This window comes from Ctenopharyngodon idella, chromosome 10 (assembly GCF_019924925.1).
Source record: "Ctenopharyngodon idella isolate HZGC_01 chromosome 10, HZGC01, whole genome shotgun sequence".
Taxonomy (NCBI): domain Eukaryota; kingdom Metazoa; phylum Chordata; class Actinopteri; order Cypriniformes; family Xenocyprididae; genus Ctenopharyngodon; species Ctenopharyngodon idella.
In genome coordinates this window covers 20,658,430-20,676,437 of record NC_067229.1, presented here as the reverse complement: position 1 = coordinate 20,676,437, position 18,008 = coordinate 20,658,430, and the positions used below count along the sequence as shown (strand labels likewise).

The 18,008-nt window shown below is 37.5% G+C and overlaps 1 protein-coding gene across 5 annotated transcripts in view; it reads left to right on the top strand.

Annotated features, from left to right (window-relative positions):
• LOC127521973 (arf-GAP with coiled-coil, ANK repeat and PH domain-containing protein 2-like) overlaps positions 1-10,376 on the top strand; it is a 43,929-nt gene extending 33,553 nt beyond the window's left edge. Inside the window, exons 15-24 of one of the 5 annotated variants that reach the window (XR_007932493.1) lie at positions 1,794-1,863; positions 2,199-2,293; positions 2,816-3,006; positions 3,732-3,812; positions 4,378-4,470; positions 5,969-6,192; positions 7,231-7,300; positions 7,388-7,498; positions 7,605-7,648; positions 9,326-10,376. Coding sequence is in view for 2 of the 5 variants with exons in the window: in XM_051911502.1 (XP_051767462.1) it covers positions 1,794-1,863; positions 2,199-2,293; positions 2,816-3,006; positions 3,732-3,812; positions 4,378-4,470; positions 5,969-6,192; positions 7,191-7,300; positions 7,388-7,498; positions 7,605-7,648; positions 9,326-9,405 (1,099 nt within the window). In the remaining 3 variants the exon portion in view is untranslated. Of the gene's footprint in view, positions 1-1,793; positions 1,864-2,198; positions 2,294-2,815; positions 3,007-3,731; positions 3,813-4,115; positions 4,471-5,968; positions 6,193-7,190; positions 7,301-7,387; positions 7,499-7,604; positions 9,194-9,325 lie in introns of those variants that run through there. The other 4 variants (XR_007932491.1, XM_051911502.1, XR_007932492.1 and 1 more) reach the window with 4 other exon arrangements.
• Positions 10,377-18,008: the final 7,632 nt, after the last annotated feature.

Below are 18,008 nucleotides of genomic sequence, written 5' to 3'. Positions count from 1 at the left end.
GTATTCTCATCGCTTCATAAAATTAAGGTTGAACCACTGTAGATACATGGATTATTTTAACGATGTCTTTACTACCTTTCTGGGCCTTGAAAGTGGTACTTAAATTGCTGTCTATGGAGGGGTCAGAGAGCTCTCGGATTTCATTAGAGCTCTCAGTGTTTGTTGGTTTTCCTCTTGATGCCTTCTACCACTGTTATGGGGAACTCATAGAATGTGAGGAGCCAAATAAGCCTGGGTAGAAGGCCGTGCTGGTACAGCCAGGTTTTGAATTTTCCAGGGAGTCCGGACCTGTTGATCTTCCTCAACCATTCTTTGGTTTGCATTACAGCTTCTGCAACATTGGCACTATCTTTCAGTGATGTATTGAACCACTTTCCCAAGCACTTTATATGGCTGTCCTCAATGGATAGAAAGACCTCACCTTGAACTTGGAGGTCAAACTTACTTGTGACTTTGCCCTTCCTGATCACCAGCCTTCAGGACTTTCTGGCCTTAAATGACAACTTCGCCATAGGTTATGCTTTCCACTGCTGTTATTAGAAGGTTCATGCCCATTATAAAGATTGTAGGGGAGATCCCATTGGAGATCCTGGCAATAGGTTTTCCACTGGGCTGATGTAAACCTCAGTTTGATCCCTCCTGGATTGCTGGTGATCATTTCTTGAATAGCAAATGGGATGTGGTAATGGTCGAGTCCGAGCTGGATGAGATTGTGTGGGATAGATTCATAGGTATTCGCTAGATCTAACTAGGCCACTGTTAGATCACCTTTCTTCTGTTTGGCCTTTTAGATCAACTGGCTGATCATTGATGTGTGGTCCAGATAGCCTGAAAAGCCTGGGATACCGCCTTTCTGGATGGAAGTATTGATGTAATTATTCTGCATGTAGGTGGTCAACTTGCAAGCACAGAGAAAAAAACTTTGCATTCCACACTCAGGAGGGCGATTGACCTGAACTGGGTGATTGTGGAGGAAACCTCTTCTTTTGGGATAATACATCCCTCTGCCAGCTTCCAGCTTGCTGGAATTGAACCTTTGGCCCAGATCTTCCTCAATCTTCTTCCACAACCTTCACAGAATTTCGGGCTTTTCTTATATGCCTTATACTGTATGGTATACCACTTATATGGAGTCCTTGTGAAACATACGGGTCTTTTACAAACTGTGCTCGCCTCTTCTCTTTCATCTTCCTCTGCTGTGGAAGGTGTTCTGCCCTGCAAATCTTGCACAGCTGTTCCCACAGCCTGCTTGTTAAATCTTTTACACCTTCCTTTTCAGCGAGCGAGCTGGTTTTAAACAGTTTGTTGAACGCTTATATTTCCTTCCTCAGACGATGCATCTCCCTGTTTAAAGTTTGTGGCCTGCCCAACTTGGGAACTTGGGTATCAAAATTATTCCTGAGCTTCCCAGTGGTAAATAAGACTTGAGAGTGCATTCATGTCCAATTTTTAAATAGGAGAATCGTATTTACAATAATTCAGATAATACGTGAAGGCAGCATGTTTTTTGGGGGTTTTTTTTCCAAATAAAGACAAGGTAGTGCAAATTTTACATACAGCACACAGTGAATATGACATGAATATGTCAGTGGGCAACTGAATATAGCGCATCATAGCACAGCACAGAGCTAACACATTGGCCAAACAAAAAAATGTTTCATACAATGACAGTAATTAAAAAAAGACAATTGTCGGCCTATATATTGCCTTAGCTTTGCCGAAATATCGGTTGACCACTACTTGAATGTGTTTTATATTATATTATATTATATAAAATGTTTTTTGTTTGTCAGGAGTCTTGGAGTTCATTTTTCTAAGGTCAGATCTCTGACGCTGGACACATGGGAGCCTGAACTGCTCAAGGTGAGACACGAGGCTTCAATCCTGACATAATGAACATATGGACGTGGATCGACAGATGTTTGTTAGAGCATATGAACATCTGTCCATCTCTTTCATCTTATAAACATCTCATTACCTCGTACACGTGAATTCATAGATCGTTTTTAGACATGTCATTGCACCAGGTTTAAGCTTTGCAGAGTTTGTCTGTCAGTTCAAATAGGAAAAAGACACAACTTTGTTTCTGTCAAGACTTTTCAAGAGGATTTTTTCCTCATTCTAAAATGGTCTAGCTTTTTGGGGAAACAGTTCTTGTATATGAATGAATGAATAATACAGTTCCTTTTTTTATTAAGCTGATGTGTGAGCTGGGAAATGGTGTCATAAATCAGATATACGAGGCTCAACGAGAAGAACTAGGAGCCAGAAAACCACAACCAGGAGATCCCAGGTAAAAAAAAAAAAAAAAAGTGTGTGTGTGTGTATAAAATATATATATATATATATATATATATATATATATATATATATATATATAAAATGCAATTTTCGGCAGCCTAAATTTTGGTGCATCCCTACTTAAAATTCAGCTTTGATCACAGGTATAAATTACATTTTAACATATATTCAAAAAGAAAAAAGCTATTTTAAATGGTAATAATATTTCACAATATTGCTGTTTGTATTGTGTTTTTGATAAAATAAATGTAACCTTGATGAGCAGAACAACATTAAAAAAAACATTTTTTTTTTTTTTTTCAAAAGCATAAAAAAAAAAAATGTAATTCGTAATGACCCATTTTTTTTTAACATGTGCAGCTGTGGTGCCAAAGATATTTAGTGAAGTATGAACAGTATTAAACATGGATCAAGATAAACCAAGAGTACTTTATAGAAAACGTATGGAAATTATAGAAAACAAAAAATCATTTTCAAGTGTAAAAGTTCACTGTTTGTGTCTTGTGACCCACAGGCATGAGGTGGAGGCCTACATTAAAGCCAAGTATGTGGAGCGAAGGTTTGTACAGAGACGGTCAGAAGATGAGATCAGACAGAAGGTTTTATCACTGAGTAAGCAAGATAAACGTCTCAGTGGCTGCTCAGATGCCCAACCTACAAGTGGACCGTCAACGTCAAAACCCCGTCCAGCCTCTGGTTCCTCTGGTGAGTAGATCATCAGGTCTGATCAAACCCCAGTGTGATCCGTCTTCTCGATCCTGCAACTTGGACCCTCTGCTGATTCGATTTAACCTTTGCTTTGTCTTGCCATGACCCCGTTTAGCTGATATTATCATCTATCATCATCCAAGTGGTGTAATCACCATAGACGGATGTTCATGGTAGAGGTCTTCACAGGTCCCCACAGGTCCCTTCACAGGTCCACTTCAATACGAAAACCCAAGGCACGACCTGAGACTAGGGTTGGGTATTGTTTGAATTTTAGCGATTCCAATTTTGCTGATCGATTCTCAGTTTCAACAGCAAAAAGGTAAAAAAAAATAAATCTTTTAGATATCAAACCTATGTGTCTTTTTGGACCTGAATGAATATGGTAGGAAGATGGGAATACTTTGAAATCTACACTTAAACATCGATGCCTCCTTTTATATTCAGGTCTAGTCAGGTTTTTAAAAAACCCGTTGGGTCAGACTGGTCTGATTTTATTGGGTCTGTCTCGGATTAGGTTTTTCATTTTTAAAAGTTAATTTATGCACGTCGCATTCGATTAAGAAATTATTCATGTCGGATACAGATCTTAGGACCTGAGAAGACCTCTAGTTGATGGTGTGAACGGGGCCTGAGGGTCAACGAAATGCTTTTACTCTGTGTTTCTGCTCCTCTCTGTTTGTACGATCCTAACCCTGCTCCCGGCTTTTGTGTTGCTGAAGCGCACCTCGAGTCTCTCTTCTGTGTAGATGAGCTTGATTCTCTCTTCTCCTACTTTAACTCCTCCGCCAAGCCACGTCATTGTAAGTACAGCTGTCTGTGTCCCTCCCGCTGTCTTATTTCAGTGTCACGGTTGAGCAAAATTCAGAATGTCACACTTTCATTTCATGAGTGCAAATTTGAATTGAACTGGTCACAGATCCTACAGGATTTTGAATTGAATGACAGGAAGAGAAATTTACTGAATTGGAATTCAGTGAAACTCAACAGTCATGCAACAAAACAAATAATTTTCATTAATAATCAATAATTATATTACACATAATTATAATATAAATAATATATTTAATCGACTAATTATGCCTATGTATTGTGTGATTATATAGATACATTTCTTTAACTGAAATTTGCTCAATCAACACCCTGCTGGCTTTTCTGTGAAGAAAATATTGCAGAATCTCTCCATCGCTCAACATCCCATCATACATTTCTTGTAAGGAACTTTAACATTGCTTATGCATATTTGTTTTCTCCTTTGGATGTTTCCATTCGTTTTCAAGTTTTATTTCACGCTTTGTTTTGTGATGTTGCTAGTTTGCATACTGTATTGCAGAAGAGTCAGTCTGTAAGTTGATCTCTGTTTGACAGTGAAAAGTACAGATGGTGAAATGCAGAACCAATCAGATGGAAGCAGAGAGATGTTCAGTGCAAGTGCTTCCTCCAACACGCTCAACGACACAGGTCAGTCTGATCGCCACTGACCAACACATGAGCTTCAGGGAAAGAAGCCTGCACAATTTAGGGAAAAAATAAAATTTGCTGATAAAAATTTAGATTTTAAGATGTAGCTTAAAAAAAGAAACTCCAGGTTTGCTGTGCTTGTTTGTAGTGCTGTAAAATGTGGCCTAAAATTTGTGGTTATATATCAATATGACTATAAACTAATAATAATGATATTTTAATCATAACTCAAAAACTTTTCTGAGATATAAACTTGGAATTCTGACTTTTTTCTTCACACAGTTCTGATATAAACTCGCAATACGAACATTTTTCTCACAATTCCAAGTTTATAATATGCAATTCTGAATTTTTTTCTCGCAATTATGAGGTATAAACTCGCAATTCTGACTTTTTCTTGGAATTTCAAAATGTAAACTCGCAATTGACTTTTTTTCTTGCAATTTCAAGTTTATAACGTGCAAATCTGACTTTTTTTCTCACAATTATGAGATATAAACTCACAATTCTGACTTTTTCTTGCAATTACAAGATATATACTTGGAATTGCAAGAAAATTGCAATTTTATAGAAACTTTTAAAATTGCAAGTATATATCTTGGAATTGCAAGAAAAAGTCAGAATTGCGAGTTATCTCATAATTGTGAGGGGAAAAAAGTCAGAATTGCACATTATAAATTTGGAATTGCAAGAAAATTGCAATTTTATAGAATTTTTTTTCTTCCAATTCCAAGTTTAGAACTTGCCATTCTGATGTTTTCTCGCAATTCAGATATAAGCTTGTATTTCTTACTTTTTTTCTTGCAATTCTGTTTATAACTTGAAATTGTGACTTTTTTCCTCACAATTCCGATATAAACTCGAAACTTTTTTCTTGCAATTCCAAGTTTATAACTCGCAATTCTGACTTTTCCCACAAAATTCTGAGATATAAACCTGCAATTAGGGGGAAAAGTCAGAATTTGCAATTACCTTTAAAAAAAATAAAAAAATTAAAAAAAATCGTGACAGAAACAAGCTTCCAAAAATGATCACACTAAACGCGATTTAAGTGATTTTAATTAATCAAACCAAAGGAATAGCTCAAAATTCAGAAATGAAAGACATGATACGCACTTTCATGTCACTTCGGCATTTTCTTTTCCATAAAAGGAAAGTAGAGCTTAACCATCAGCTTTTGAGTTTGAAGAAACTTTATACTTTACAGCCTCACTTACATGCTACTTACAATACTCATGGCCCATATTCAAGTCAAGACAAGTCATTTCACATTTATGTACATAGCAAAACACCTTCACAGTAATAAACAAGAAAATGACGGTATTAATGTTGCACAATTCTTCAATTATGAAAAGAATACAATTCCAGTTGTAAAGCAGCTTTAAAACCACAGCTTTGTCATTATTCAGCTTCAATTGAAAGTTCTTTATACAAATGTTGTGTTTGTTCTCATGTGATATTGTTCATTGATCGAGCTCTGACATGACCTTTCATTCAGAAACAACAGAGACGCACATCACAGAGCCTCCAGAAGAATGTTCTGGTAAAGATCTGATGGTTTTCTGTGAGCCGAAGCAGTTCACCCCCGGCCTGCAGCTGTACTGGGCCTCTTTCTCTCGCAGTTTGCCCGACATGGCTGAAGCTCTCGCGCATGGAGCCGAAGTTAACTGGACCAACACAGACGATGAGAACAGGACACCACTCATAATGGCTGTTCATGGGGTGAGGAGAATATGCTCAAGGCCAAAGCCACTTCCACACATGAAATCTGATAAATTGGTGTAAAATTGCAAGATTAACTTTTTCAAGAGATCTTGTTATAGAAAAGCCTTTCTGTGTTTCATACATATTGCTGCTGTTCACATACCACCTTTGACAATCTTTTGTGTGTGGGTTTTTTGTCTTGAATATTCGATTTTCACATGGGTGTGCACGAAACGCCCCTTTCCACTGATTGGTCAACCAAAGATCAACCCGTGCCGCTTTCAGTTCTTCCACAGTTCCGTGCAACAGAATAATAGTCCCCTGCTGCTATAGTTGGACTGATTATTACAAATAAACAGTCATCAAACAACCAGCTAAGGAATGTTTTGACCCAACTGCACTGGGCAGGGCATAGAAAGGGATTTCTTCTATATATGGGTTTTTTAAAAAAGCGAAAAACAAATAAATGCAGCATTCATCTAATTTTTCTACTTTAAATATTAAATAAAAAAAAAACGAATAAACACAACATATACACTGATTCTTTTCTTTTTTGGGGGGGTTGTGTTTTTTTTGTTTGTTTGTTTGTTTATTTGTTTGTTTACTTTTTTGCTATTGCTGTTGTGTTTCGTGGGGGTTTTTTGTACTTTTTGTTTCTTGATTTCTGTTTTGGTTTGTTTTTTTGTTTTGCTTTTTTTTTTTTGCTTTTTTTTTGCTATTGTTTTTTTTGTTTTTTGTCGACATACAGCAATTAATCATGCTCAATAGATTTTTACTTTTGTTATAAATGCTTTTACTTTCAAATAATAAATGTTCCTGGTATGTATGATTCATCATGAGTGCATCTTATTCAATGCATGTTAATCCAAAAAGAATTTCTGGCTAAAATTTGAATATGTAATGCACCACATTACAGAAATAATTATGAATGCTGTTTTATTTTGACTTCATATTTACAGCAAAGGCTGAGCGTTTGAAAGTGTCTTATGTGTTTATCACCTTTTTGTCTGTATAAGGGCTCTCTCGTCACCTGTGAATTCCTTCTCCAAAATTCAGCCAGTGTCAATCAGCAGGACAAACTCGGCAGAGGACCTTTACATCATGCCACTATACTGGGCCATACTGGGTTAGTTCTGCTCTATACGCATGACAATAATGCAGTTTTTGTTTTTCTTAGTTGTGACTCCTGGTTTAACGTTTTTTGCTACTGCAGGCAAGCGTGTTTATTTCTAAAACGGGGAGCCAATCAGAACGCAGCAGATGTAGAGAATCAAACGCCACTTTCAATCGCAGTCAAGGCAGCAAACGCTGATATTGTCACGTTGTAAGTTCCCCTAGCTTAGTATTTCCACATGTTTGATGCTTATTGAGAAATTTGTGTTGATCATAAAATGTTTAATGTGGTCTTTGTTTCTGTGTCTGCCTGATAGGCTTCGGCTGGCCAAGATGAATGAGGAGATGCGTGAATCAGAGGGTACGTACAGTCAATCAGGTCAATATAACTCTAACAGCCCTACTGAAATGCAGTACCGGAAGTGTATGGAAGAGTTCATTAGCTTACAGCTCAGAGACTCCTAACATGCATCAATTACTCCTAAATTGCCACAACCTGTAGCAAATGCACAACAGCTGTGAATGTACCCAGTATATGAAGCTGAGCTTCATTTGGCCCCAGGATGGGTTCATCTAGCCGAAGTGAACAATAATATAGGATGTTACTGCTGGAACACATGCAATAACAAGTCTTGTGAAAGAGTGACGTAACTTAGTACTGTACATACAGTATATGCACCTTATTTACATGTGTATTTATGTGTATATTAGTCTTAAAACTGTCTAAAAGAGTACTGCAATGAAAGCTCAGTATATTTATGATCATTCTGGCACATTCCTGGTATTTATCACATCATTTGATGTACTTGGGAAGTGAATCTGTCTAAAACAAATCAGTGTGTTTATAAATATTACATCCATGAAGACATAGTAGATCTGTACAATTCAGTGTTAGTTCTGGATCAGAGACCACTGCATTTGACAATAGATAAAATATAGATAATTGTTATGAATGTGTGTTTTGTTAACAATAACAGAGTTAACAAAACAGACCTATATGAAACATCTATTTTAGCACAAAGTACAACTTCTATCTATCTATCTATCTATCTATCTATCTATATTTAGCTGATTTAATTTTTTTTATAAGTTTTTGTGGAATAGATTAAATACTTTATGTACTTAGAGTTTATTCAGGTATATTTCAAGTGAATTTTGACAGTCTGAATGTTGTTATGAATATTATATTTTGTTCATTTAATTTAGCCTAATGTGCCAAACGAGTTGGGTTAATTATTATCTAGAGTTGCAGTACTGGCATCAGTCACAGAGAGGCGCAATAGAGCTGGACTTTACGCCGCACAATGCTGTTCATGAGAGTTTCATTTTCTTCCTCTGCTTCATTTGGCCACAGACGTTTACCTCTTAGATTTTTTTGCTGACTTGACATGATCTCTTTTAAACAAAATCTTCTAAATTGTATGCGGCATATCGTTATTGCAATCTCTCAACAGAGCACAGTCTAAAATTAGTCTCAGGTTTATTAATATGCAACATCAAGGTGTTCAGAAGGCCATAAGTGAATTATAATATATAATTCGGCAAAGCATGAAAAACTGTTGTATATTTCTGAGCAGCGCTGTTCATGCACTTTATCATTTTCATAACAGTGATAAACATTTTATGTGGCCATCTATAGCTCATGTAACTTGTTTTGAACCCAGAATGTTTCTTTAAATGGAAATCTTCACACATTGCCAAACACTTGACAGTATTTCATAAAAATGTATTTTATGTGCTACTATAGGAGAAATATCAAGAAGAATCAGATGTAAATAATCAATAAATATACTTCATATACCATCATTTGCTGTCATGTGCTTTTCAACTCTGCAAACATCTGCGTTTCCTCTTTTATCTTGCATTCTCCTGCTGTTCTCTGAGTTTCTGCTCTGAAGTAGCGCAGGTATGGAGCTCATCACTCTTTGTCTGTGTTCTTGAGTTTTGATTACAGCATGTGGTCATGTGTTTAGCATGCTTGATGCAGGTAAATAGTTCTATACTTCCCCCACATAATCAAGCTGTTTTCTTTTTACAGGAGATGAAACGTACCAGGACATTTTCCAAGACTTCACCCAGATGGCATCAAATGACCCAGACAAACTCATCCGCTACTGAGCAAAAGGCCTGTAGACCAGATTTTGGATGGTATATCACACCACAACAACTTCATTTTTTTTATGGGATTTCTCTCTCTTTCTCTCCCCCCCCCGTATTTGACAATATGTGATATCTTATAAAGGTTTTTTTTTTATATATATATATATATAATCAATATTGTTGCCCACATAATAATCTGGGTGACACCATAAATTATATTGTGTTTTTGTCTTTTTATTGTAAATGTAGATAAAACTCTTTCATATAGTTTTTAATTCATGGCTTTGGCTCTATAAATATATCTATATAGATTCTTAGATGAAAAAGAGTAATGTTATATGTGTTTGAGCCATAGGATCTTACTTATGAAACCTGCCGAACAATTCTTAAGTAAATGCGCAAACAATTTACTTTTTTTTTCTGCTTGTTTCATAAACAAGGCCCATTTTTAGCTAAATAGTACATTTTAGTAAATTCCATCGCTGTATGACTGTAGAGCGAGGATGATACAATTTAAGTTTACATAATACCAATTTTTTTTTTTTTAAACTATACTTTTATTACATTCATTGTGTACTTAATAGTTTTTTTTTTTTTTTGCAAGATTTTCTTTCAAATACGCATTTGAACATCAACACACTGCAATTATGTTAGCATGTACACCCTACTGTTTTCTTTGTTTAAATACTATTCAAGTGAAACATAATCCTACTACAGAATAAGGGGTGTAAATTGTGTATATTCTGTACATACATCATCTTGGGCTGGGAAACTTTTGGCATTTTGTGGTACTTTAAATGTAATGTCATGAGCTTGTTTGCATCATGTCATCATGTTTTTTTTTTTTTGTGCTTTTTTTCTGTATTTCATTCTGTAATCATTCAAAATGTAATTGCTCTGTATGATTAATGCAGTTTAAGATTATTTTATCAACTGCGAATGTCTGATTGAAAATATCTCAAGATATATATTATAAATTGTTTTCTCTACCATTTTTTATATTTTCATATTTCCTTGAAATACTTTACTTTATAAGCAACTATGTCTAGCTTTTCTCTTGAATTTTTTTTTTTTTTAACCAAAATACTAGTCTAAACCTGTGTGTTAAACCGGTCTCGTTTCTACCTTACATTATCAGATTGTGTGAAGAAATTTCCCATGTAGCGCAGATGCCGTGTTTGTAATGCGCACAGCTCCTGGGCAGAGGCTGATGTTATGTAAACATTGTTGTGTCTCTAAAATGCGCCAACCGTTCAGTCGCTCATGACGGGCTGACCTCATGGTCTTGCCAGCTGTGCACTGAATCACCTTTTTTTTTATATATATATATCATGCTTTTATAAACCTAGAACATTACCCATCACACTGCTTCAGGAGCTTTATTTATAAACCTTGTAAAATAAGAAGGCTCAAGCCATGCATTATGGTTATTCCTACGTTAATCTTAAAGCCAAGTGTGACTCTTAGAAGCAGTGCTTCTGGGATGGCATTCATTTACTCATGTCATCATTTACTCACCCTCACGTTGTTCCAAACCTGTATGAATTTCTTTCTTCTGCTGAACACAAAAGAAGATATTTTGAAGATAGTCAGTAACCAAACAGTTGATGGGCCCCACTGACTTACATAGAGACAGAGCGACACGCGTCATAATCTGAAAACCACGCCCACCGGGGGGGAAAACAATCCAACCGTCTCCATTGACTTTGTATTGCGTGAGGCTGCCTCCTTGTCATTTCTGACTTATAACAAAAAACAGAACAATGTTTAAAAGCTGCTATGTGACAAGGTGTACAGAAAACAAGCTAAAAAAAAACCCAGAAGTTTTTATAAGCTGTTGACCCAAAAAACGAGCATTTAAGGACTGAGCGCGACATGTCATATTACTATGAGAACTACGCCCACTGGAGGGTAACGTAATCAGCGACAGGAAATATATAAAACTGACATTTGGATATTTGACTTAACAGTGACAAAATGTTTGCTGCACATGTAGGCTTACTGAGTGTCAGGATCCCAAAATGTACCCATTCTTCCTGCTGATGCTTCACGTCTTATTGCCTGTATCCACTTTTGTCTCCTTAAAGCCTGGCTTTTATGGTTCGGTAGCTTATAAAAACTTAGTTCTGGGGTTTTTTTAGCTTGTTTGCTGTACACCTTGTCACACAGCAGCTTTAAGGCATTGTTCTGTTTTTTTTTTTTGTTGTTGTTGTAAGTCAGAAATGACAAGGAGGCAGCCTCACGCAATACAAAGTCAATGGAGACAGTTGGATTGTTCCCCCCCCCAGTGTGGGCGTGGCCTAAATGTGCTCTATTTTATATAGGTTTTTTTTTTTTTTTTTTGATACTATGGAAATCATTGGGGCCCCATCAACTGTTTGGTTACCCATATTCTTCAAAAAATCTTTTGTGTCAGCAGAAGAAAGAAATTCATACAGGTTTGGAACAACTTGAGGGTGAGTAAACGATGACAGAATTTTCATTTATTAGTGAACTGTCCCTTTAAGTGAAAGTTTGTGTCAGTTAGGGGCCATTTACACAACACCATTTTCAACTAAAAATATAAAACTTTTTATGCGTTTTGGCTGTCCATTTACATGACACCGGCGTTTTGGGCAAACTTTGAAAACAATACCGTTATCATCTCCGTAAGCTATAAAAACGTGTATTTGTGAAAACGGTGACGTCATACGCATACTTATTATGAGTTGAGTCGTATAGGCGCGTAGCGATTCTTTACAAACTGGCATCACTAACTACTGGCCTGGCAGCATAATGCAGTGTTTTTAGTCGTTTTTGTCACGCATCTGTGTGAACAGGGATCGTTTAGACAACGTTGTCGTCTGTACGCAAAAAAAAACGCGAAAGACAAACTTCTGTTTTTAGTACACTGTTGTTGTGTAAAGTAAAGGTACCCTTAAGCTCGGGACTCACCAAGCCGATGATCGCCTGTAAAAAAAAAAATAAAATAAAATAACAAAACGGTGAGCAAACAAGTCAAGGTGGTACAGACAGAAGGCTGTTCTAATTTTACATCATGTACCTCAGGGTTCCCACTGGTCCTTGAAAGTTTGTAAATTCCTGGAAAGTTTTTGAAAATAAGCATAAATAGATAAAGGTCCTTGAAAGTGCTTATTTATTTTGTGCAAGAAGTTTTCTGAAAAAAAAATTCCATATTTTTTCCCTCCGTTCCGCTAATGTGTTATTTCGCCAACACTTTGTGACCTATGCATATTAGCTTGCTTGATTTACGTTAGTTACGTGTTACGTTAAGTGTTTCCCGCGTGAGGTACTTTGTGTTGTACATTGCCATGACGTTCCCGCACGCACAAAACTACTACGATGGTACCTCAACGTTTCGCAGATGTAACCCATGAGGCAAGAAAAACTTAAAAGCATATTCATATATCTTAAAACTTCTGGTTACATGAGCCTAAGCTCTTTTCAATAAAATCCATGCAAAAGTTAATATCAGATCATTTTAGAATACAGTATAGGATGTACCAAATATTCTTCAGTTTTATGCAAAACAGAAATACCGAAAAAAAATGCCAAAACCGTAAGCACACGCTGCTTTGTTTATGGTTTGTGTATCTGCAGCCTGTGGTGCCCTCTCCCTTTCTGAATTACGAATATAGACAAATATATATGAAAAAAATAGACAGCGGTCTCCTTACACGCATTCAGATGATTATTTGCTGACAGTTGGCTGTAGTTCTTTCGGTGTGTTCAGTTGCAGTTTTTTTCTTTTGTTTTTTTTGCGCCTCAGCGATAATGGAGACAACACAGTTGGCTTTTATCAGTGCTAGATCTTTGGTGTCAGTTTGGTGTGTCTCTACCCTTAGTCATCATGATGCAAAATTTCATTGGCATATATCTGCCAAATAGGGGTGTAACAATACATTGTCACAATATAATCGCAATAGAAAAATCCAACAAATAATGTGGATAGCAACAATATATTGTGTGTAGCTCACCCAAAATGAAAGTTCAAAATTAGTATCACATATGGTAATGGTTCATCAAATATGGTAAACCCAGACGGTCACACATTTGAGCTTGCAAGTTTATTATTATTAACACGTTAACCCCTTAGCATCCCTAAGGTTTTTGAATGGTATTTGTGGGTGGTACAGTGGAATGCGAAAGAAAATGCATATTTAATAAAATACAATATTTAATTTTTTTAGATGTATGTGGTCAGGGACAGAGAGCAAGTACATCTTAACAGAATTTGTATATTTAGTAGAATCAAGAATATTTTAATTCTGGTGTCACCACTGCCCTGTGCATGAGGGAGAAGGACCAAATCTACTCAACCTACTCAAGTCCTCCCCTGATGTGATGATAAATGTAGCTTTTTAATGAACAATACTTTTTGTATCATATGTCTTAAAGTAATAATTATTACCAGAGGTAGCCAACCCTGACCCAACACACCTTTAAAGTAATCTGGAACATATTGATTAGCTGGTTCAGGTGTGTTTGATTTGGGGTGGAGCTAAACTCTGTAGGATGGTAGCCCACTGGGAGCAGGGTTGGCTACTCCTGATGTAGACCTAAAAAATCCTAGCAACCCCCTGTCAATGTCAAGGTTTGCCTGTAGCAGGGCTCTTTAACTCTTCAAGATCCTAATCTAGCTAAATCATCTTCAAAATTATTAGAAAATCATAGGCAGGTGAGTTTGATCAGAGATGGAACTATGCAGGACAGTCGCTCTTCAGGACCAGAATTGGAGAGCCAAAAATTTCCATCTGTGGCGGGGAAGCGTTGTGTCATAAATCACGGAAAATGCTGTAAATGGTGGGAAAGGAGGACAAGGTGCCAGTGGTGGATTACACCATTTGTATCCCAAACAATGTCTTGTTAACAATAACAATGAATGCTCACTTTAACAATGAGTTTAATCTCAAACTTTTAAAGGTTGTTCTGTTAAAATAACCAGTTGCCAACTGGGGTGAAATATATGGATGGAGATTGTCAGCAAGGATAGCTATGAAGCAAGAAACTCCAAAAGTCCAAAGGTTTCTCACCAGGACATTGTCAAGCAGGGATGGGCAGTTCTAGTCTGGTCTGGTCCAGAGTTTATCTCTATCCCCAATCAAACACACCTGAAAAATCTAACCAAAGTCTTCAGGATTACTTGAAAATTACAGGCAGGTTTGTTCAATTATGGATGGAGCTAAAGGACTTAAATTGCTTATCCCTGATCTAAACCACCACTGTCTGTTTACCTGAAGAATTCCCATTTTACATGATTTTGCAGTTATTTGCTGGGTTTCTACCAGATGTTTACCATTTGCTTTGGCTTGAAACAGCGGCTTGACAGATCTTGCTACCTGCCTTCTGCTATCAGTTATTGGACAGCAGATGACTGAAGGAAACCTCAATGCCTCATTACTTTTGAAACAGTATGACCCTTCTGTCTGCTGTGCCAAGTCATTTCCTTCCTGAAGGCACTAAACTGGTGCACTCAAATTATTGCATTGGATGCTTCATAAAATTTACCAGTAACTGTGGCCTTGGACGGCTGAGCGTATAAAACAAATCGAGCAATGTGAAATAGATTAAAAAGTGAGTGACTTGACAGTAACTTGAATGAAATAATGTTATGACATCATTTCCATTTGGGGATTGGCTAGATGATACAAAGATAAAAGTCATTACATCCTATCCAAGCTAGTGCTTCCGGGCATCCATTCATGCTCTGCGGTAAAGAGAAAATCTGTGGTTGGCTTCCCGCAAAGAGACCGAGAGCCACTGCTTGAGTCCTTTTCCCTCCATAAAAAAAGACATTTGCACAAAAACAAAAAGGCCAAGCTCTATTAATATAATCTGTTTGATTGTAGTATCCAACCCTCATCCTGACTGTACTGGAAAGCAGTTCTCAGAGTCCCAGGATAACTGTTATTTTAAACTTGTCCATGGCTTCTTCAAACTTGTAAAAAAAGGCGACAAGCCAATAGAAACAACAACATGAGTTTGGGTCTGCTAATGCTTCAATTCTGAAACACAAGAAGCCAAATTCTGTCATAGCCTACTTAACAGTAATACCAAGTGGAAATTGTAGGGGCCAGCCATAACCATGTTCATGGCCAGCATTTGTTCTACCTCTTTATTTAATGATTTCTTATTAAACCAAAATCTTCTCACTTCTTTGACGAAGTTGACCATTCAGATGTGTCTCATGAGTTCACATTCAAAGAATCACTAGCATGCAAGCATGGAGAATCCAAACAGTCTTTGTGGAATTATTCCTTCAACGGTGATGATGAATGCAGATTGAATGAAAGGGAGCTGTCAGCAACATACTTGCACACCACAATCGTCCACCTAATGTATGGAAAATTTTAGATGTTTCTTGCCCTGTACCATCCATTTACTCAACTCACTCTGGTTGCTTTTTTTATTACTCAATTCTCACTTCCCAGAATAGGGAGGCCCTTGTAGTTTCTCCAGTGGAGACACTTTTAAGTGCAGAGTCCCAAGGGTCTCATCATCTACACCTCAATTCTTCGCCAGAGAATGGATGGAAAATCTACTGAATCCATGACAGAGAATCTGCCTTCCAGCTGTGCTCAAAGAGAGAGCTCAGACAGGTTAGGCCAGACCCTAACCAATACAAGAAGTCTGTTGTGGAGGTTAATTCTATCAACACATTGCCTGAGAGGCTATCAGTGTCCAAAATGTCCTGGCAGTGTCTGCTCTGTCCAGCATTTCTTTAAGAAAATAAACACATCCATAGAGGCACAATGAAACATATCACGAATGCAAATGGTGGAAAAACTTCCATGATCGTTGTTCAGTCGAACACTATTTTTTAGTCACCACAATGAACAATACACTTAATAGGTCATTGAAATGTTCAATACTTCCACATCCTCCCATAAAACTGAACATGTATTTGTACATTTTAATCATTCGAATCAAGTAAAATGTGCTGTTCCCATCACATATAATCAAACTTTGCAAGTCAATGATTATTTCCCTCATAAATTCAGAGCAATGTGAAAGATTGGGTCTGGCGGTCTACCTTCAAAAACAAACTCCCTAGTCTCCCTATGACATGAATCTGCATATTGTGAACAAATTTGAGATCCTAGAAGGACCTTGATCCACTGATGATGATGATGATGACTCAATTATCTGTGACACGAATGCTAGTCTGACGTATTTAATCATAGAATACGCTGTGCAGATGCAGTGTACTTACTACTTGCTCAGTAGTAAGTACACTGCCCATTTATTAGCCTATAAATGGGCAGTGTACTTACTACTGAACAAGGGAGCAGATTGAGGCACACCCAAAGACTATGCCCATTAATAGAAGCTTATCAACTGTTCATCTCTTATATAAACTTAATTCCTTTGGCGTAGTTCCTGGGATGTGGGCACTATAGATATGCAATCATGGAAACAAACAGTTTACTGTCAAACAACAGTTCTTAACAAGATGGTCCAAAATAATGACCTCAACTGTGGTGGAAATGAAAAAGCTGTTAGTGCTCTCAAAGTTTTTAAGGTGAAGCCACACTAGGTACCAAACAGAATTGCAAAAAAGACAAATAAACTTCAAACATCTTCCACTGGTTAAGACACAGAGTTGCACCCCAAACCAAGAGTTATGACCTGTCAAGTTGGGTCTTTCAAACAAACAGATCACAGTTCCATTTGATACTGCTAAAGCTCCTCCAGGTCATTGTATCTTAGTCCAATAATGTGACTTTTACTATTCCCACTGGGAGGACCATTGGTCCAACCTTTGTGTTCCATTAGAGGATTGTATGTATGATGTTCCCGCAATTCTTGCCAAGACCCACAAATTCCCTGACTCTTGAGGAGTCATAACAGCCATCCCTGTCCCTAGTTCAAACGGCCAGCCAGCATGTCCATCATTGCACCCAGCAAATACAACAAACAGAAGGCTCTTGACCACCTCCAGTGCCTGGACACCCATCATAAACATTTCTCCAAAGCCACTCTGGCCAGTCCGCTATTCTGACCAAACAAAAGAGGCTTGCTCTTGCCATCCGTTCTGTCATCAGTAGTTACTCAGTGCGGCTTCAACAGACTGTGACTCCACGGCAGAAAGGGATGGAGGTATTTGTTCACCAACAATCTTACTTGGGTAGGATATGCCATTCTTGAGATGTTCGCATGGACCTTCTAGGTTCATAGCAAGACAAGTCTCTGTTGCCCCAGTATATGCTTATCACCTTCTATGGTCATATTTACAGAAACGGGGCAATGAAGGACTTTCAGATATCAACACATAATAAAGTGTAATGATATAGTGATCTCATCTACATTTCTTCTGCAGTGATGTCGAACTATCAGAGACCAGTGGATTTTGATTCGCCAGGACTGCAATTATTTGAAATTCAGTTCACAAGAGCATGGTCAATTAAAAGAGGTTGTTGATGTCTAAAGCCTGGAACACACCAAGCCGACGCCAACAAACTAGTGGCGACGAAAGCAGACTGCGGGGTTGGCTCATGTCGGCAGCGTCTGGATCCAAAGTTGCCCTGACACACCAAACCGACGGACAAGTAGCACGTCTGTTCTGCGCCTGCGTAAGAAGAAATGCCTTTCCGTACCAGCAGGTGGACGCAGCTGAACAG